Below are 22,236 nucleotides of genomic sequence, written 5' to 3'. Positions count from 1 at the left end.
TGCCTCCAGGCAACCTGGAGGTCAGTTTATTTAGCACAAAGCTAAGGGCACAGTTGAAATCCAGTGGTCAAAGGGCAACACAGAGCACCCTTCTTTCCATGTTTCACCTTTCCACCAGAGACTCATGCTGAAAAAGCAATTAGCTGTGTGTCGAGGGCAGCCAGTGATTTTTAGGGACGTGTGATCAATCTGGTCACTAAGACTTATGTCTACAGATGGTGTCCTGTCTTCACTCAATATTGTAAGGCAATATATTTGTAATTAATCTGTATCTGGTCTTTGGTACGTCGTCTCAAAGGATCTGTGTGACATCAACGAATGAGGTGTTGAATTAAGCCCTACTTAGCATCTTAGTGTGTATAAAAGCCAGCAAACTGAGTTTGATTTAACTTGGCTGGTCCAGTGCCAGACATACGCACTCTCATTTGGAAGCAAATTCTAGCAAATTCTGGATTTCGTTGAGAAAACACAAGAAGTAAACAGATTTCAGTTTGTTTACAAAGAAGCTGTGATGAACGGTAAATTGCTATCTACCATGTTAATATTTTGATTAAAACCAAAAGCTTTCTGTATATACTTTGTTAAGAATATGTGTAATATAATTATATTCTTGTCTCATTTCATCTTCTTTCCTAGTTTCAAAACTCATGCAGACTTGTTCAATGGGCTCACCTCGCCTTTCAGAGGACACTGGCCCCTGTGCCAAAGCCCCTCAGGTCGCAAGGATCAGGGTTCAGCTGGAAACATACAGGCTTTGGCAACAGTTTGACCAGCTTGGCACTGAAATGATAGTTACAAAAGCTGGGAGGTTAGAACAAACATTTCATCATTACAGGGAACTGCATGTACATGTATAACTTTATTAATTCTATATATAAAACATAGTGTATTTATGGGAGAGTTTGGAACACAAATAAAAACACAAAAATGGGGTTTGGCACAAATACATTTCACCAAAATGATGTTTTGTTATTTACTTTTAAATCTTGGCCAGATTGTCTTCCTTAAAGGATAGTATTGGGTAAGCAGTACCATGGGCATGGTGGTTAAATCAGTCAGTCTGTCTACTAATATCTAAAATCTTTTCATCTAACAAAGTGAATGGCATACTTTCATAATGTTTTGGATAGCCATAGATAAATTTGCATAATCCGAACCTATTCAGTATGTATTTACATAGCATCTGTTCACATGACAGTGATGTTTCTGCTCTGCATTTGGAAACATGTTTTAAATATAAAACTTTTCTCCTATTTAAATTTCAGGAAAAAGTGGCAAGCTTGCTAAAACTTATCATTCCAGGTCTCACTTGAGAGATCTTTAATGTCAGACACATTTACCTGATTACTTGATTTTTACCACAATAATAGTAAGAGCTATATTATTTTACCACAGGACTGAATTTCCAACATGATTATGCTCTTGTGTGTGTTTCAAAAGGAGAATGTTTCCTACATTTCAAGTACAAATCACAGACATGGACCCTGCAGCAGATTATGTTCTCCTCATGGACTTCATTCCAGTGGATGACAAGAGATACAGGTACCAAATTTATAATAGGGTTCTTTAGTTTCTCTGAAGGAACGCCTAACTGTTCATATCTCTACAATCTTTAAGACAGGTAACTCCTTCATGGAGTGAGGAATTATGAATTCTCCCATGAACCTATCAATAACCATTTTATTTAAAGAGTATAGATTGTTTAACATTATCTATATTGGTAAAAAGACAGCTTGGATATCTAATATCTTAAGCTTGTCAATAACATCTGGACTTCAGTGTCATTGACATTATTAAGGTAATTGAAATCTGGAGCTGGAACTGATGTGACTTTGTGAGGATTTTCCCATTACTTAGTATCGTGGACATTATTAAGATAATTGAAATCCGGAGGTGGGAACTGGTGTGACTTTGTGGGGAATTTCCCATTACTTAGTTGATCTAATGTGAATAGGAATTGTTAAGCATCTTCAAGAGTATATATTAAAATCTATTGTTGGTAAGTTCCAAAATTATAAAAAAAAAAAAAAAAACATGTTACAATCTGATATTACTTTCTTTTCTGACTGTGATATAACCTTCAAAACGTTTTGCATCTTTAAATTTTTTTTGGTTGCAACGTACTGTATAACTGCAAGTGACTGTTTTTAATCCAACCCCTGCCCACTGCTGAAAAATTACTAGGATCTGCAAAGTCTTACCACTTCTGCTACTAATGCTGAACTAAGTCCATTATATTTCCTAAAGGATTTTGCATAAGTCTGATATCAACATCTCAGAATAATGTTCTCTTGCTCTTTATTTCTTATTACTAGAGCATTCCAAGAGCTGGATCACTAGGAACAACTTATCATCTGGATGGACTGTAAATAGTTGTATTGACTGTGATTACTTTTTTCTGTGTTTGTCTTTGTAGGTACGCTTTTCATAGCTCTTCATGGCTCATGGCGGGTCGTGGAGATGTTGCAATCCCAGGTAGAGTGCACTTTCACCCAGATTCGCCAGCACGTGGATCCCAGTGGATGAAACAAACTGTCTCATTTGACCGCCTCAAACTCACCAACAACCTTCTGGATGACAATGGCCATGTAAGTTGCAGACTAGAAAACTCAGTGCTATGCTGTGTACATGCAAATGTGCATTAAATTAGTATGCATCTGTATTTTTTATTGTGCAGATCATCCTGAACTCCATGCACCGCTATCAACCAAGGCTGCATATAGTGTTTGTGGACCAAAGTAGGGACAGTCAGCGCTCGGCTCACCGCAACTTCTGCACATTCTCCTTCCCAGAAACAAGGTTCATTGCAGTCACCGCCTACCAGAACCACAGGGTAACTAAACGCCTATATAGTAATTGTATTAATGTTTGTCTTGGCCTTGTCTCAAATGTGAATAGGACTATTGATTTAGTTAACAGAGGCAGGGATTCCTATAATACAGGAATAAAATAATACAAATAATCTGATTCACAACAAAGCCATGCTGAATCTGAATGCTAATCTTAATGGTGAGAAGGTGTTATTATTCATTATAGAATACATTAGTAATAACAGACAGCTCCTTTTTTTTATATAAACTTATTTTAATATATTGGTAATAAGTAATAATATATCATTTTAAATGTAACTATAAACATAGTTAATAATAATGTTGAATGAATAAAGAATGTTAAGAATATTGTTGTGATATAAGTAACTTGTACCATTATTGGACCATTATTAACTATATTTAAATATTACTTTAGTAAAATTAAGTGAAATGTTGTGTAATGATGTCACACATCTGGTACTTCCCTAATCAAGTAAGTAACTTGGATAATTGTCAGCATTTGTTTTGAGTTGTCAGGGATGGAGTAATCGGGCCATGTGTCTCTGACAAACTCCAAAAGTATTGTGAGTGATCTGATCATACAGTACATTCAGACAGTATTCGGACATTTATTTTTGCATTTTATGTTGCAGTCTGATACTAAAATGCTTACATTTTGTCCACATGAAACTACATTCCATTTCACCCACCCAAAAGCAAAAAACTGATTTGTAATAACTTTGCAATTTTACAGAAACCTGAAATGTCACACTGACGTAGAATTCAAAACCATTGTTATGACTCTTGACATTTAGCTCAAGTTAATCACATTTTTCTGGATGATTTCGATCATTAATGATCATTACACTTTCATTATAGTCCATTTTTGGCACATTCAACAGATTGATTACAATTTGGAAAAACCGAACAGCTGAAAATGCATGACAAAGCAAAAATGCAATTATTTTGCTGCATGGAAGTTTCCAAAAAGCACAGTGACCTCCTTAATTCTTAAATCATAAAAGTTTGTAGAACACTAAGAAAATCACGGTCACTTAGATTGAGTTCCAACGAAGGTCAGAAAGTTAACCATCACTGCAACACTGCACTGATCCTGTCTTCATTGCAAAGTGTCCAAACATATCCTCAGTGCAAAGTCAAATCCTGCTTGAAAAAAACCCCAAATAAGACACAATTCTGTATCTCAGATCTACTGGCAGTGACCTCATAGCTTGTTTTTTTATAGACAAGTACATGCCTTTCCAAATCATGTTTAATCAATTGATTGTGCCACAGGTGGGCTACAATCAAAGTGTAGAAACATCTCAAAGAGGATCCAGAAAAATGGAGATACACAGGAGCCAGATTTTAAATTGTCATAGCGAAGAGTCTAAATTCTTATGTCAATGTAATATTTCCTTTTTAATTAATTTTGGTAGATTGATGTAAAAAAAAGCATTATAGTTTTAAAATACAGCATACTGTAATAAAATGTAAAGAAATATGAAGGGGTTTATATACTGAATGCGCTGTTCTCCTGCAATCATCAACTGAGATGGATGTTATTATTTAGTAATATTATACTGTATGGCTCTAAAGACATTTCTATTTAAAAGAGACTTTAAAATATCATGTAAAATCATGTTGTGCTTATTGTCCTTATTTGTGTATCATTTTCTTCTGTTTAGATCACACAGCTGAAGATAGCTAGCAATCCATTTGCTAAAGGCTTCCGTACAACTGATGCTAATAACTGGTATGTCCTTTTTCTCTTGCTGAATCACTATCTCATGGTCATGTGTATATTCTGGTCAAGTTATGGTCAATATTCCTCTTTTCTATTTTATAATTAACCTTTAATCAGTAACATATTGTAAGTGAGTATAGGTTTATTTCTTATTTTTATTGAACACCAGGAGACCACACTCCAAATGCAAGACCTAAAGCTTGGTCTGCAGTGGCACACTTTGCTTTGAGCTATAATCTAAAACACTACCATGTTTCTCGGGCAGGTTTGAAGGGTCCAAGTCTCAAATTTCTCATTCCCTTCTGCATTTGCACTCTCAAGAGAGCACACCACACCCAGGCATGTCTTCTGAGGAGCAGAGAACGGAAAACCAGCATGTAAACCGTAAGTCAATTTCTACCATGATAGATGTGATTAAATTCTTTTTGAAAAAGTGTCCTAAAGTGTTTAATTCTCATGTATAAATATATATACGGCCATTCACAGATGGAGCAACCAGTACTACTGAGAGGAAGAGGAGGAGGAGACATGCTCATGTCCACACATCTCCTGTTGTTCCTCTGCCTCACTGTCAGTGGGACGACTCTCTTCAGAGACCAGACAGAAACCACCTTGGCTAAAGAAAAGTCAGCATGTTTCTGTTTCATAGTTTTCTTGTAAAGTCATCTTATAATCTCCTGATAGTGCATGATGTGTGTAATTAATGAGTGTGTAAAGACTTTTGTTTGCTTCAACAATCTTTCTTTGACTGATAATAAACTTCTGGCCTATTCCTCAGAATCAATAAACACTGATTTGCATCCTAACAAGCATTTTAACATTCATGAACTTCTCTCTCTCTCTCGCTCTCTCTCTCTCTCTCTCTCTACACACACACACACACACACACACACACACACACACACACACACACACACATATATATATATATATATATATATATATATATATATATATATATATATATATATATATATATATATATATATATATATATATATATATATATATATATATATATATATATATGTAATCGATTAAGTTTAATATAATAAACTATTGTTGATAATATGTTGATAATATTCTTTCTACATTTCTGTGTCAATTAAAATCTACCTACAGTCAGCTAAACTTTCAGACACATAAAATCCCCATTATTATCATTCCTTTTTTTTTTTTTTTTACTTCTCTTTAATCACATTAAAACTCCATTCCCCAGAATGCCCCTCGTGCAAGGGTCTCGCATCATTTCGGCTCGAGACGCATCCCCGTGCATCCGGATGCGGGTAAAGATGGAGGAGGCGGAGGGAACGAACAGAGAGATGCGGATTCTGTTGGTTAGGCGTTAAAATCAGGAGACAGGAGAAAGTCAAGGGCAAAAGATGATGGGAGTCTTTTCTGGGATTATAAATGCGTTTTGGTTAAACGTGGACTGAATTTATTTGGGGGAATTCATCTGCAGGAAAAATCCGAATCCAGGCTTGTCAACGGAGCATCGGACACTAACCTGTTATATGCAATATTCTCAGAGTCAGAAGGGAAGAAAAGACAGGGGACAAAAAACGGCGATATGGACACGTCTTATGGACTGATGTTTCTCGTTTTGATCCATTAACATCAAATAATCCTGTCTTATTATTATTTTCCGCGATACTATGGTCGCTCTTTAAATCTGCACATGAACGTGCTACATTAATACCCGTAAAATCTTTAAAGGAAAAAAGAAAGAAAGAAAGAAAAGATGACATCGTCCTGGCAGACTTGTCTCTTCCTGTCCTGTTGTATTGCCGCCGCGTTTGGAGCTGCAGAGCCCGGAGCGCCGCGCGCGAGCTCTGTGTTACTGCGCGTGCCCGTGCGCAAAGGCCCCGATCGCGCTCCCGCGTCACGCGCAAACCCGCGCGCACGGACACCGCGAGCCGTCAGCGGCGTGAATTTTGTTGACATGGTGGACAACCTGCGGGGAAAATCAGGACAGGGCTACTATGTGGAGATGGCGGTGGGAAGTCCACCTCAAAAGGTGAGCGCTGATCAGGCCTCAGAACATCTCTAATAACCTGTTATGGAAAGTAATTCTATGCTATAAATAATAACAAAGTCAAAGATTCATACACATACATGCATACATATTTACAGATATGCACTCATTCATTCATACAAACATATATTCCTTAATTCATACATTTATATATTCTTTCCTACATTCATTCATACATTTATACATTCGTTCATAAACTATATGGACAGAAGTATCGAGACTTTCCCAGCCATATGTGGTTCTTTCCCAAACAATTTTTTGCAAAGTTGAAGGCACACAATTGTGTAGGATGTCTTTGGATTCAGTAGCATGAGATTTTCCCTTCACTTGAACTAGACCCAAACCTGTTCCAGCATGAAGGTGCTCCTGTGCACAAAGCAAACTCCATGAAGATATGATTTGCATGGGATAAAATGGAAGATCTCCTGCTATAGAGCTCTGACCTCAACCCTATTCAACACCTATAGGATGAATTGGAAAGCTGACCGCACGCAAAGCCTCCTTACCTCACCTACATCAGTACCTGACTACCTTTACTAACTAATGTCTGAATGAGCACAAATCTACACAAGCACAGTCCAAAATCTAGTGAAACATCTTCCCGGAAAAGTGGAGCGAATTATAAGAGCAAATTGGAATTAAATGTGGAATGCAATGCTCAAAAACCACATACTCAACTTATGACCAAGTGTCTGCAGACCTTTTGCCAATATAGTGTACATTCATACATACATTCATGTGTACATACATACACTCATAACATACGTAAATTATCTTAGACATTAATTCATACATATGTCCTTTCACACATACATGTACATTCATTTCCTCATCAGTGATTACTAGCTCCAGAGTATATCCCAGGATCACTATGTGTGAGGCAGGAATACACCTCATTACGGGCCAGCAAGCACCTGCAAAGAGCAGTTTAGCCAGTGTAGGAAACTGAAAGAAAAAAAAAAAAAATTAGGATAAAACCCCACACAGGCACAAAGACATGCACCACAGAAACCAAGATCATGACTGAACCAGGGATTCCAGACTTTTGAGGTGGCTATTTAGATGTTACACATAATAATAATGCAACTGCAATATAATGCTGCAACTGCAGACGCATACTATTTTGGTAAACTGTAAAACAGAATTTTGATGAAAAGCGTATTTAATGAATGTGTATCAGGTTGAATAAACACACACAGTCTGGTCGAAGTACAAATTACACACAAGGACAGATTAAATTGTTTGTTTGATTGAAAAGGTTATTTCAGCTTCACCTTGTTTGGTATTTAAAGGTAACTCAGCATGAGGCCAGTAGAGCATGAAAAACCACAAAAGTAGGAATCGGATGCCTTTAGTTGAATATTTGCCAAATAGTTTACCATATGGTTATAATGGTGTCAATGATATATTTTAGATGTCCATGCTCATAGAAGGAAATCATGACCAGTTCTCATTGATGCATTTCCTTATCATAAAAAGAACCAAACATAAAACCTCTCCAGATAATGTACACCAGGATATCAGCAAGCCAAAGGTTTACTGTAGCAATGTGGATTTTCAGTAAAAAAGAGCATAATTGCTCTTTTCTGCTGGTGCAGCTGTGGAATCGGGCACAGCTTGCCACCAGAGATGACTAACAAGCTATTAGTTGAAGACCACACCGGCATAATCTGAACCCTTGATTCTGTACCAAGCACAGTAATATAAGTCGAAACTAGCACAGTGTTCTAATGCAGTCTTTTATGGTTTTATTTAAAAACTGCTGGGGGAAACGCTGAAAACCAGTGAACATAAACAGGAAGAAGTTTTGAGGTTGGAGGGCTTGACTTCTATTCAGTTATGGAGTCATACAGAAAGGAAAAGGCTCTGTGTGTGTGTGTGTGTGTGTGTGTGTGTGTGTGTGTGTGTGTGTTGGTGTCATGATGGCAGGATGCTGGCTGCTGGCACGGATTTAGCTGGAAAAAACAGGACAGGAAAACCTGAGCAAAGGACATATGACCAAAGAAGTCATAGAAAAAAAAGGAGTTTGAAATGAGCAACACAGTCTCATGGCATTTCGTGATATAGTCACGAACTTTAACCTATCGATTCGTGATCATGGACACGAATTTTCCTCTTTTTTCGTGTTACTTAGCACGACTGCCTCCGTCAGGCTCCGTCTCCATAGCAACGGAGGCAGAGGATCATGGGTAATGCTGACAGAAATGCCAAAGGTAATCTTTTTCCCCATTTTTATCAGAGAATAATGCAGAAAATATACGGTTAGGTTAAAGGTTAGGGTTATACTGTAATAAATGTGTGTGTCTCTAATTAACGCAGTCTCCGTAATGAACCGGAGAATATATTTACTGTATTTTGACTGGAAGGAACCACTGACTATGGTTTATAATCGCGAGAAAGCTTACAGAATATAAAGCAATAAAACAGGGATAAAATCTCCTGCTTGAATGTTGAGTAATGGTGATTAAAGATTAAAAACGCACGAGAAAAAAAACCAATACAGCGTCTGTGGTATTCAGTGGCAAAACGAAAACTTTGGCGGAGGCAACAAAAATACTTCCTATTGAAATACATGGAAAGTCGTCCTCACGGAAAAAGAGGGAAATTCGTGTCTATGAACACGAATCAAAAGATTACATTTCGTGACTATAATCACAAAATGCTGTAAGACATAAATTAATGATCATAGTAATAAGAAGTAATAATCCCAGTACATCTTCCTCAATAATCACAATAATCGGGCATATACCATAGTGCTGTTCGTTTTCTCACTCTCACTGAACTTTTTTTTTTCTTTTTATGAAAACACAGCTTTTATTTGGGCAGTATTCTATGTTACTTCTATAGTAACAAATTACACATGCACTTGTATTGCAGACACTCCACATAAAATACGTAATTACAGACATGCTAAAATCTTTTTTTATGGAGAGGTTTAGTTAATATTTTGGAAAGTCTCTAATAAAAGGGCTTTGAACAGTCTGAGCTAAAGACAGAAGATTTAACTTTAAGAATAACTAAAGATTTTGTTGAGGGAATTACTGTGTATAGCTACTGTTAATAGTTATAACGTAAGGGGTCGCAGGAACTAATCGGCTTTGCAGCTTTACCATAACTTTAAAAGGATCAGAAGTGTAATTTTTTGGAAAATAATAATTATTTATTAGCTATCAGTGGTGAATTGCTGCACTTCCAAGAGGTTACCAGTTATATATTCAGCTGTATTTGCATTAACATAGTTCACTTTATTAGACTACATACATTATATTGATATGTATTAGATATGTGTAATATTTTATATTAAAAATATTTCTAAACATTATATAGTTATTATGATTATAAAGATGTATTAAAACTAAATTCTAAAAATATTTAAAAAATTATAAACATTTGAGTTGCTTTTAGTTTTATTCACTTAAAGTGTTACAGTAGGATTTTTTTTTATCATTTTTATTTACATAAACAATTTTATTTATATTAATATTATTTAGAATTCATCAGTGATTTTTTTATCCAAAATAATTCTTTACTTATTTTGCATGAAAATGCAAAAAATAAAATAAAAGATTAATGAGCTAAATGAATGAGTCTTCAGTACATTGACATGAAACACTTCACTCTGATTCAAACATTTCTTCTACTACTAGGACTGTGAGCATTGATTCCTGGCACCTCTCTCTCTCTCTCTCTTTCTCTCTCTCTTTCATTGTGCATCACATTTTGCCTAGTCAGTGAGTCTAGCAGTCAAACAGCCGGTCTCTGGTGGCATCAGGAAAAACTGAGGAAGATGATCAATAATACATCTGCTCTTGCTACAAGGAGCCTGCGTTTTTCCAAGGACACTCACAACACTATCTGGAAGTCACCCAAATACTGAATTCATTGAATGTGTTCATATGTCTGTGTTGCAGTTGAACATCCTGGTTGACACAGGGAGCAGTAATTTTGCAGTTGGAGCTGCAGCTCACCCGTTTCTCCATCGATACTACCATCGCACTCTGTAAGTATTTCCTGACAAGGCTGACCAGGGATCAGAATAGATCGACTAACTGTGTTTCAATACCTTGCTGACTTCCCTTTTGCATCGTGTCACCATCTTAAGGTCGAATTAAGAACCCCCGAAGGGAAAGGAATTGAGTCAACTGCAGCTTTTGGAAGTAGAATTTTCCCAGATAGCAGTGTGGTCTAATTCAATGTCACTTTAAGAACATTACAATGATGTTATGTAAAGCTTTTAATAAGTGTAATCAACACCAATAAAATACTTCCTGTATTTAAATAAGAATATTATTCAAGTCTTTTGCAAACATTATAATTTTAATCCATTTTTTCATCCAATGTGGTGAAATTCAGAAAATTGTACATCACCCCTGTAGCAGGAAGTATTAAGGGCCTTGTTCAAGAGCAGTGAAACAGTGACAGCTTGGTGTTGTTGGGGTCTGAACCCCTGACCTTGTGATGAGTAACCCAGAGCTTTTAACCATTTGATTTGCATGTTGAAATGTTTGAAATGGTTTATCTTAATTAAACAAAAAAAGCAGATATTTGTTGGTTTGCAAATCAATTCATTTATTAATAATTGATATACCTAGTCTGGTCAGTGCTTAAACCACCTTATTTCTGAGGTTTTTTGAGTTATGCCACTGTCAGAATTTATATGCCCATTCTTCTTGGTCAAAGTTTTTAATAACACTTTCAAGTACTTATTTTGGACCACTCTAGTGTAATTAATACTTAATGTTATAGTCCTGTTGGTTGGAAGGTGAACCACCTTTGTGATTTTAGAGGACCTTGAAAGCCAGATTCTTAATCTCTGCTGATGCAAAGCATCACCAAAATGTTATGCTTCCTTCCTGTCTCTCTTTGTAAATCCAGCTTCTGAAATTGAGGTATAGTTCTCTTTAGCTCCTTCAGAATTTAGACCATTGGCCTATTTTTTCAGAATAAAAAAAAAAATGTTTTGGTGCTTTGCAGGATGTTCAGTTTGGGATATTGATTGATACTTTTCCTGAACTTTGTTCCTGAACTTTGACTTGTTTTGATAGCGGCATCGTGCTGTTTGTTTAACTAATTTTATTTAGGGCATGTGGCACTTTATCGGTTACTCACTTATTACGTGCATTCTGATCGCCACTAGTTTTACCAAAACTAATTCAGGGTCTTCAATAAAGTCTCATTCACTTCTAGGTTGTAACATTACAAAATGTCTATCCCTGTTTTATCAGTGATTGTGATTGCAGCGACTGTATCACTAATCACCTACATTTTGAGAACTTCTAAATGTAAAAACTCAACACCAGTATACTTTTCTGAATCACTATTGTTTTTGTTTGTTTGTTTATAGATCTGTGTCATACAAGGATCTGGGTCGAGGTGTGTACGTGCCGTACACACAAGGCCGCTGGGAAGGGGAGCTGGGCACAGATGTGGTGTCGGTCCCACATGGCCCCAATGTCACACTGAGAGCCAACATTGCTGCTATCACCCAGTCAGATCGCTTCTTCATCAATGGCTCTAACTGGGAGGGTATCCTGGGTCTGGCCTACGCTGAGATCGCCAGGGTCAGTACTCGGATATAAAAGTGTTTGTTTTGGTAAATAGTTATAGATTTAAAGTACTACCAAAACGAATAAAAAATGATCACATTTACAAAATGTTACATGATTCATAATGCTCCAGAACAGACAGAGAAATCTAACAGCAATTATTCTGCATAAAAATGCATAATTGATGCATAGATTCTTTTTGTACTTGCTTTTATGTAAATGCATTTTTTTTGGGTGCCGTGTCATTTCTGATTGTATCTCAGTCGCATTTTCATTAATAAAACATCGGTACTGAGCTTTAAATCCTCCTCAATTCTTAAATTATGTAAGCAAAAGATTTTCTTCTATCTTATATTATTCATGTTTAGAGTCTTCCTCACTCCTTTCCTTTCCTTTCCTTTCCTTTCAGCCTGATGAGAATCTTGAGCCTTTCTTTGACTCCTTGGTGAGACAGACGAATGTTCTCAACCTCTTCTCGCTGCAGCTCTGTGGAGCAGGTTTCACTCAGAACTACAGCCTGGGCAGTGCCACAGTGGGAGGCAGTATGGTATAATGACATTCTTACTCATTTGTGAACAAATCTAATATCTATACTTTGCTGAATGTCTGCATATTAGTAGTATGTAGAAGAGGGAGGTAATAACATGTTTTCATGCAGATCATTGGCGGGATTGACACATCGCTCTACGTGGGAGAGGTTTGGTACACTCCGATTCGACGTGAATGGTATTACGAGGTCATCATTGTTCGCATCGAAGTCAATGGACAAGATCTCAACATGGACTGCAAAGAGGTATGAATGTGGCAAAGCTTTTAATGCATTTATGTTAATTTATTAATATTTCATCAAACACACAATGGAAGGCAATAAAATTTCAAATTCCCCCTTCTGTCTCTCTCTTTCTGCACCTGACAGTATAACTACGATAAGAGCATCGTCGACAGCGGCACCACAAACCTGCGCCTGCCTCGCAAAGTGTTCCAGGCGGCTGTGAAGGCCATCGAAGCAGCTTCTTCAGTAACTATCTTTTTTCTCTCCTTTTGCTCTTCAGCTTTTGCCTGCTTTTTTTCCCCTCTGTTGTCTGTGACAGAGAAAAATGAGATGTGCAATCATTTCCTGCAAGCTTAGCACTTTCAGTTCTTCTGCTCAGTCCCCAGGTAGAGCTGGTGACATTCTCTAATTCTTACATGCTGCTTTTCTGGGCTTTATTCGTTCTGAAACTAAAAATGTAAAGTAGATCAATCTTTTTTTTTTACCGTTAAATTGTGCTTTATTGCAATTTGGAAAAATCAGCACACGAAAGGTTATACACCTTACCATTTTTACCAGAGATTAAAAAATAGCATCAACCAGTCGACTAGTTTCCATAGTTAAAAGTGCTGTTTTTATGCAGTTTTATTTGTGTAGCAAAAAATGCATCAAACCATAATTCAATTAACAGCCATATACAGGCTACTTATTGCATTTCCCGCTTTAATACATCAGTGTAATGATGGATCAATTCTACAGATGTAAAGAAATATGGAAAGTGTCAATTATGAAACAGCAGGGTGCAGTTTTTCCTCTTTCAACATATCTGTGAGCTGCCATATGTGAATGATCTGACAGTAAACTATCTGCCTGGGATTGGATAATGGGTTGATGCACAACCTGCAGCTCGGAAATGCTGTTTCACACAGCTCTGGTAAAAGCAGAATTTCCTCTGTCACCCTGCATTTAGTTTGAAAAGACAACAAAACAACACAGGATGAATACCTTCAGTTGCAGGTGGAGATTCATTTCGTACTATACAATCTGAAAGTGTTCATTGTCAAAAAATAAGTCCACAGGAAGTGATGTCACTGCCAGCAATATCAGATTTCATCTTACTAATTTAAAAATAAAACCTATAATGGCTTCTATAAAACATTTCACAAAAAAGGAAGCAACCGAATAAAAATATTTGATTCGTTCCTGATATTGACCCTGTTTAGATCTATTCCAAAGTCAGATCAATTCTTCTGCTGGATACAATGATAGTTCCTCATAATTCCTATAAATGTTTAAACACCATTTCTTGAGAGATTGTGGTATTGAAAATACTGGACAGGTGCACAGACAGAAAGGACAAGAATTGGCTTCATTCTAAAATATTTTCTCAAATCTACTCAAATCAGATTTCCTGACCATCTAGTTTGAGTCGTCTCTGCATCGCTGTTAGACCCCCCTTCAAATTAAGTCATTTTTCCTGCAGTATGGACCAACTCCAAACAGAAATGTTTTCTATCTGTCAACTCTATTGTGTCCTAGTGTGTGCTGTACAAGTCTGTCCTATCTTCTATATATCTGGAATGTGGCATATTAATTTAATGGAAAAGGGTCAACTGCAGAGCGAAGTGATGAAGCGCATAACTTTAGATCTTTTACCTTAACAGTTCTTTCCATTAATCCCAACTAACAAGTGTTTTATGTCTGAACGCTTCTTGTGTCTTATAATTGAAGCCAGTGTGATATACATGTATGTTGCATGCAAAATCAGTCTGTACATTTCATAATTTTTTTAATTATGTAAAAAAATAAATGCATCTTGCCCCAAAAAGCCTAATAAATACAGTATCTTTTATATGTTTGAATATCCATGCTATTTAATACATGTAATATATTAAAAGAGTACTTTTGTTCAATGGTTTAATTCTGGTCTACAAGAAGACAGCTAGAACACTGTAACATAAAAAACCTCACTGTGATTTATGGCGTTGCTTTCAGAGTTACGGTCCGCCTATTTGGATAAGTTCCAGCATGCAGTACACGTTTTTTTAGGATTTGCCTTTTTAAAAGCAAGTGTTCAATTACAAGAGCCTTAAAAAAAATATAATGACAGTATGAGACGCTCTGCAAATCTGTGATGTTTAGGGACACTCCAGTGCATCACCCTCTTTAAACATATAGTAAAAAGAATATATTTTTTGTAATACTGTAGTTGTAAGACAAGGATCTGCCTGAGGGCCATCATTAATTAGTAGGCCAACCATTTCACATACGTTTGGTGATAAGTGAAATCCCAATGTAGAATTATTATTTATTTATTATCCAAAAATATTTATTTTATATTATTTATCAAATATCTTAACTTCTTGTACAATTCACTTGAACTCAAATCTGGAATTGCAAGCTTTTTTTTTCTTGTGCTTATATTAAGACAGATAATTTTTTTGGAGGCTAATTTCCTGTCCTGTTTAAATAAGCCTTGTTTCAGCTTTGTTTCAAGGAGGATTTTGCAGTTCACTTCTTTACTATCCATACTTTGTTGCAGGTTCATCACTTGCACTGAGTGGAGATTTTGCTACGACACTGAAATTCACATTAAGTATGTGTGCGCCATCTAGTGGCACAAACACGAAATGTCAATAATAAATGTTCAATGTCAGGGTAAATAATTTTGGAAATTGCGAATCTTTTTTGTTATCTATATTCATTGTAATGTTTTTATATCTGATGCAAAAGGGTCAAGTTGCCAAGAAAGAACATAAAGGCTTTGTCTCTTTTTTTATTCTTAAAGATCACATTAAAGGTTTATTTGATTACACAAAATGAACCTCTTATTGTGTCTTATTGCTCCTGGTTAAATTTCCAACCTCCAACCTCTAGCTGTCTACTACAGCTGTTGAAGGCAATAGAAGAAAACCAGTCTAAAACCGTGAACTAATTCGGTGTCATTTGTTATGATTTCCAGTCATTTCTAGTCAGTGATTTTGCCCTATATGCCTAATCCCCCCTTCTCTCTCTCTGATACACAGACTGAGCAGTTTCCTTCAGGCTTCTGGCTGGGTGAGCAGTTAGTCTGTTGGCAGGCCGGAACCACACCCTGGCACATCTTTCCTGTTATATCCCTTTACTTGATGAGCGAAAACCGCAACCAGTCTTTTCGCATTTCCATTCTTCCCCAGGTATGTGTTTTTTATGCTGTTGCGGTATTCAAATATGTTCACATGTTACATCTGTTACATTTGCGTTTATATGAGTGTGTGTTTATGTGTCGAAAGGTTTTACAAGGTGGTGGATGAAGTATACAAAGCATGTACTTGAGTTAAAGTAGAGATACACTAGGTAAAATACTATTCCAGTAAAGGTGCTTCCTTTAAACTTTTACTTGAGTAAAAGTGAAAAATTATTGGTTTTCAAATGTACTTAAGTACCCAAAATACTGAGAATAATTAATTATGAATGTAGTCGAGTAAAAATAGTAATGAATTACATTTACTTCCTTCCTGTCCACCACTGGTTTTGCATATAGACATAGTATTAATTAGTAGTATGTGTATGTGAGAGAGTTTTGAGCTAAGATATACCTTTATTCGTCCCACAGTGGGAAAAAGAAAAGAAATGTGCAAATATATTATATATATATATATATATAAAATTAAAGTAGACAAAGTAAAAGTATATACATTACAGAAGAAAAAGAGATCTCCAATAAGTAGTTACGCTTTTAAACATATTGCACATAGGTAATATTGCACATATATGGCTAATATTGCACGTTATTGTACATTTATTGTACATTTATTATTGCACAGTAAAAACACAATAACAGTGTATATTTTGGTGACTGGTTCACTGGGAGCAGCTCTGATTGTAAAGTCTAATGGCAGCAGGGAGAAAAGACCTTCTGTATGGCTCCTTCAGACACTTAGGATGTAACAGTCTGTCACTGAAGGAGCTGCTCAGAGATAACACTGGTTCCTACTCTGCAGCAATATCTCCGACCCGTAGAGGATGTGGCCTCAGCGCAAGAGGACTGCTACAAGTTTGCTGTGTCACAGTCGAGCACGGGCACCGTCATGGGTGCCGTCATCATGGAAGGATTCTATGTCATATTTGACCGTGAACGTAAACGCATAGGCTTTGCCGTCAGCACATGTCACGGTGAGACACAAGAAGTATTATGTTTTTTTTTATGTTTGATGCTATGCAATTGTTTTTTATTTGCTTTTACGTTAAATAATGTAAAGGTGTAAGAGGATTATCATTATAATTAAAATCAGTGCGGCTATAAGATGATCAGTAACACCCTGAAACTGAGCTACAGTCCAGTGGCCAGGGTCATACAGAGGTTTTCCAAGACAGGTTCCACTCAGAACAAATAGATGAGAGCTGCAGCATTGCTTTAGAGGTTGCAGAAGCGGAGAGTCCTCTAGTCAGTGCTCAGACTATACGCAGCACACTGCAACAAGTCCGTTTGCATGGCCGTAGTCCCAGAAGTCCTCTTCTGAAGCTGGTTAACAAGAAAGCCTCCAAACAGTTTGCTGTTGACAACCTGTCCAAGAGCATGAATTGCTGGAACCATGTCCTGTGGTCTGATGAGACTAAGATGAACATGTTTGGCTCAGATGGTCTGCAGCATGTCTGGTGAAGCCCTGGTGAGGAGAACCAAGAAAAATATGTCTTGCCTACAGTCAAGCATGGTGGTGGTGGCTTCATTGAGGGAAACATGGATTCTCTTTCAGGAATTTGAGCTGCGTCGGAACGCTTTGGGAACGCGACTACGTTGTCCATTTTCCGATTAATGAATCTGATCAGTCAAAATTGAAGACAGGCTGTCACCGGCGGGGTGAAGTCACGACCAGGGAGTATAAAGCGCACCTGGAGAGAAGACTGCTTCAGCTTCTGTTTTGTTCATGAAGCGCTCTGTGTGAAATTTAATGCTTGTTTGGGAGTGGAGCATGCTGCAGGGACCCTTCAGGGACCTGGTTCGTTAACCCTGCCACAAAATGTGCTTTAGGGCACGGCCAGCTCCACCGAGCTCTCTCCTTCGGATCTGCCCGGCATCGTTGCGGACCAGGAGGTCTTTTTTCCAGATCCGCATTTGGGCACTGCCCCGGCTCTGGACACACCACAGGTCAGTCTCGAGAGACGGATACCCTTAAGGGAGAACCTGGCAGCCTGGAGGGCTTTGCCAGATGTGTCCTTCTGGGTCCTGCATACTGTAGAGCAAGGCTACGCAATTCAGTTTGGGTCTCGCCCGCCCCGGTTCAATGGGCTCTCTCTCACTTTTATTGAGAAGCAAGCAGGCTCTGGTCCTGGAACGAGAAGTAGATACTCTCCTGAGGAAGGAGGCCATTGAGGTGGTCCCTTCGTCAGACAGAAAGTCCGGGTTCTACAGCCGGTACTTCATAGTTCCCAAAAAGGACGGTGTGTTGCGTCTTATCCAAGATCTATGTCAGCTGAACCGCTCTATGATGAGGCCCCGGTTCAGGGTGCTGGAGTCCAATATCTGGTTTTTCCATTTGGCCATTCCCTGTAACCCCGCACCTTCACAAAGTGTGTTGATGCGGCTCTGGCTCCCCTGAGACTTCAGGGCATCCGTATCCTCAATTATATCGGTGATTGGTTGATATTAGCTCAATCAGAGCAGTTAGCGGTCCGGTATCAAGATGTCGTTCTCGCTCACATAAAGGAGCTGGGGTTTTAGCTAAATACCTGGGAAGAGTGTGCTTTCTCCATCACAGAGTACCACCTACCACTTGGCCTCCTGTACTTGAGACCTCTTCAGTGGTGGCTCAGATGCCCACGTGCTTTAGATGCATGGAGATATCCCAGGTTCCTACTCCAAGGCCTGGTGTTGGGGGTTCCCGGTCGTCGCATTATGCTTATGACAGATGCGTCCCTCACAGGATGGGGAGTGGTCATGAGTCGCCACTCTGCACAAGGTCTATGGAAAGGTGTCCATCTGAGGTGGCACATCAATTGCCTAGAAATGCTAGCCATTCATTGGGACCTGGCCATAGTGTTGGAGGCTCTATCCGAGCCCCGCTTCGAGCCTTTGGCCGAGACTTCGTGGAGGTACTTGTCCATCAAAACCGCTTTCTTGCTGGCCATCTGCTCTCTGGGGAGAGTAGGTGATTTACAGGCAATCTCTGTGGCCCCCTCTTTCCTGGAGTTTACTCCAGGCATGACCAGTGCCTTCTTGCACCCTAGAGCGGGTTACGTCCCCGAGGTTTCCTTGGTTGTCCCACGACCTGTCAGGCTCCAGGCAGGTTGAACCGGCTGTGCCCGGTCCGAGCACTGGATTGTTCACCGTACGTGTCCCTGGAGAAAGTCGGAACAATTTTTCATCTGCTACGGCCCTCCAAGGAGAGACCTACCTGCTCATAAGCAGAGGCTCAGCAGTTGGGTTATTGACGCTATCGCGTCTTCTTGCGGGTCCTCTGGTCTCCCCGCTCCATTCGGAGTCAGAGCTCACTCGACCCGGAGTGTGGCAGCCTCTAAGGCTTGGTCCTCTGGAGTGTCCCTCCAAGACCTCTGTGACGCTGCGGGGTGGTCCACCCCGCTCACCTTTACCAGGTTTTATAACGTCTGCATTTTCACATCCTTTGATTGGATGGTCGGAGATTGCACTAGTCAGAGCTTGCAAACTACATCTTTAGCAAACCCCACAAGCTAAAATATATTTGCGTGTGTTTAATAGCCGTTTTTTTTATTACACAATGGCTGACAGAATAAAAGAAATAGATTTGGTTGAATATACACTAACAAGGCCATTTTCAAGAAGACATCACGAGGAAAGGTCCGCCAAAAGAGCTCAAAACAGCTTTTCCATAAACCATTTATACTTTTGTGCTTTCTTTCCTGTAGAATGTGCACAAAAACGGCACGGCTGTTGCAGCAGTGAATTGTTGATTTGTGTTCATTGGGTTTCTTGCTTTAATAAAGACATTGATTCTTGCTGCATGAGATACTTTTCTGTGATGCAGTGCTCTGTTATACTGTGTTTCTGTATAATATTGATGGTTTCTATAGTTGTAGCGTCATAATTATGGTATTAGGAGGTGGATTGATTCAGGTAGGACACCACTGATGGCTTATGTGTAAAACGCACGGGCCACCACTGATCACAATATTAATGCTCTCATGCTTGTTCCATCTCTTTAAGCTATTTATGTAATAATCTAAAAAGTAATATTAAGCTTAATGACTAAAGAAATGAATGTATCAATTGCTTTAATGACAAAAACTAATCTTGTATCTGACTTAGTTCATGATGAGTTCCGCACAGCATCGGTGGAGGGTCCCTTCCACGGAGTTGAGCTGGAGGACTGTGGCTACAACGTGCCCCAGACAGACGAGTCCACGCTTATGACCATTGCCTATGTCATGGCGGCAATCTGCGCACTCTTCATGCTCCCCCTCTGCCTTATGGTGTGTCAGTGGCGCTTTGCCCGCTGCCTGCACCCACCAGGCTCTGGTGACTTTGCAGATGACTTAAATCTACTGAAATAAGCCATAGCTTTAGCATCTCAAAACACAAGCAGGTCACCGCTGGGACTATATGTGGTGTTTGAAAAGAGAAGGAGATCAGGAATAATGTGTACTGTACATAGGCAAAATGCATCTATATGGCATGTAATTGGACTGTTGTGATATAGGGGGTCCCATCTTATTTAGCCTTTTGAGGCATTTTAAGTGTATAATCTCTACGACAAGTGTGTGTGCGAGCGTGAGCATGTGTGTGTGTGTGTGTGTGTGTGTGTGTGTGTGTGTGTGTGTGTGTGTGTGTGTGTGTGTCTATGTGCTCTTACGATGTCATAACCTTTACTAAAATCTCAAACCTTGAGGTAATTTCGGATTATTTGTATTTATATTAAAATGCCAGCCGTTGAAAAGGAACTCACACATTTACTAACTTCCCAGAGGACCTGTTATTATTATGAAGAAATAATAAAAGCTTGCAAAGATGAACATTTATTTTAGAGGCCAGTTTATGGAAGTAGTTCATTTATGTAACAAGCTCTTTGTATTTGCTATTTTTTCATTGATTGTGAAGCTGAATAGTAGTTTTGTGCTGGCTTAATGTGTGGCATATATGGTGGAAAACATAGGTGTGCGCACACACACTAATCCGGTGTATTTTTCATGCTCACATATACACACTCATACAGAAGTATAGACTGACACATAACCAGCCTTTCAAAAGTGTATAATCCCTGTATGAAGGTGTGTGAGATACATGCAGAGTTTGAAATTGCCTATGCAGTAAAATAGTTATATATTATGTAATTTGTATGTTATATACATAATATATATGATATATATGTGTCAAGCTAGCTGCATTCCACTCAATGCAAATCAGTTATTTAACAGAGACATTTTTTAACGTTCTTTATTTTTTGGTGTATTTTTTTTTTTATGAATTATTCTGGACTATGCTAAAATACTACATTGGAATTTAAATAGTTTTTCTGCCTTTTGTTTTTTCATACTAAGCACTATTCAACCTGTACTGCATACAAATTTAAACCTCACTTTTCTGTGCTTCCTGGTCTGAAATTTCTCATATTATTTCTTGAGGCAGATGGTGCAAATCCCAAATGAAAAGTTATTTCTCAGTAGTGCAAATTATTTTTTATCTTCTTCAGAACCAATGATTGCCGGATACTGTAATATTTAATATCTAATTACCACCTGCCTAATATTGTGTTGGTCCTTCTTTTGCTACCTAAACAGTCCTGACCCGTCGAGCAATAACAGCATTAACTTCTTCAGCAATTTGAGCTACAGTTACTTTTGGATTGGATCACACGATCCAGCCTTCGCTCCCCACGTGCATCAATGATCCTTGGGCGTTCATGACCCTGTTGCTGGTTCACCACTGTTCCTTCCTTGGACCACTTTTTATAGATACTGACCACTGCAAACTAGGAACTACAGCCCACAAGAGCCAGTCGTCGAATCATCTCAATTTGGCTGTTGTCAAACTCAAATCCTTATGTTTGCCAAGTTTTCCTTCTTCGAACACATTAACTTTGAGGACAAAATGTTTACTTATGTATGTAGGGAGGTGGTAGCTCAGTGGTTAAGGCATTGGGCTTTGGATCAGAAGATCGCAGGTTCAAATCCCACCACCACCAAGCTGCCACTGCTGGGCCCTTGAGCAAAGCCCTAAAACCCTCCCCTGCTCAGTTGTAGGTCGCTCTGGATAAGGGCGTCTGTCAAATGCCGCAAATGTAAATGTATCCCACCCACTTAGGTGCCATGATGAAGAGATAATCAGTGTTATTAACATCACCGGTCATATTGTTATGTCTGATTGGTGTGTAAATGTCTGCCCATATTATCCT

The 22,236-nt window shown here is 38.5% G+C and overlaps 2 protein-coding genes across 3 annotated transcripts; both read left to right on the top strand.

The window, feature by feature from the left end:
- The first annotated feature begins 185 nt into the window (after positions 1-185).
- LOC124403272 (T-box transcription factor TBX10) lies at positions 186-5,372 on the top strand. The gene is made up of 8 exons (XM_046876943.1): positions 186-518; positions 637-808; positions 1,441-1,542; positions 2,417-2,588; positions 2,678-2,833; positions 4,499-4,566; positions 4,823-4,941; positions 5,044-5,372. Exons 1-8 carry the CDS (start codon positions 512-514, stop codon positions 5,175-5,177), a joined length of 930 nt encoding a protein of 309 aa, XP_046732899.1. The 5' UTR covers positions 186-511; the 3' UTR covers positions 5,178-5,372.
- A 440-nt stretch (positions 5,373-5,812) lies between these two features.
- bace1 (beta-secretase 1) lies at positions 5,813-21,431 on the top strand. 2 transcript variants are annotated; one of them, XM_046876941.1, is made up of 9 exons: positions 5,813-6,574; positions 10,504-10,592; positions 11,937-12,153; positions 12,548-12,685; positions 12,797-12,931; positions 13,055-13,156; positions 15,916-16,065; positions 16,873-17,044; positions 20,154-21,431. In XM_046876941.1, exons 1-9 carry the CDS (start codon positions 6,299-6,301, stop codon positions 20,396-20,398), a joined length of 1,524 nt encoding a protein of 507 aa, XP_046732897.1. In that variant the 5' UTR covers positions 5,813-6,298; the 3' UTR covers positions 20,399-21,431. The 2 variants fall into 2 exon arrangements, with proteins under 2 accessions (XP_046732897.1, XP_046732898.1); XM_046876942.1 differs by lacking the exon at positions 5,813-6,574 and adding an exon at positions 8,626-8,805.
- The last annotated feature ends 805 nt before the right edge of the window (positions 21,432-22,236 follow it).

The sequence above is a fragment of the Silurus meridionalis genome, chromosome 20, assembly GCF_014805685.1.
Source record: "Silurus meridionalis isolate SWU-2019-XX chromosome 20, ASM1480568v1, whole genome shotgun sequence".
Lineage (NCBI taxonomy): Eukaryota > Metazoa > Chordata > Actinopteri > Siluriformes > Siluridae > Silurus > Silurus meridionalis.
The sequence above is the reverse complement of the archived record's forward strand: the minus strand, read 5'-3'. Positions and strand labels throughout refer to the sequence as shown.

Bases quoted from the DNA above. Each gene is read 5' to 3' on its own strand.
- LOC124403272 (XM_046876943.1), top strand. The intron at 2,834-4,498 runs GTAACTAAACGC...TCTTCTGTTTAG, and splicing joins CCGCCTACCAGAACCACAGG to ATCACACAGCTGAAGATAGC. The intron at 4,567-4,822 runs GTATGTCCTTTT...TTTCTCGGGCAG, and splicing joins ACAACTGATGCTAATAACTG to GTTTGAAGGGTCCAAGTCTC.
- bace1 (XM_046876941.1), top strand. From the start codon at position 6,299: ATGACATCGTCCTGGCAGACTTGTCTCTTCCTGTCCTGTTGTATTGCC. The intron at 10,593-11,936 runs GTAAGTATTTCC...GTTTGTTTATAG, and splicing joins CGATACTACCATCGCACTCT to ATCTGTGTCATACAAGGATC. The intron at 16,066-16,872 runs GTATGTGTTTTT...CCTACTCTGCAG, and splicing joins GCATTTCCATTCTTCCCCAG to CAATATCTCCGACCCGTAGA.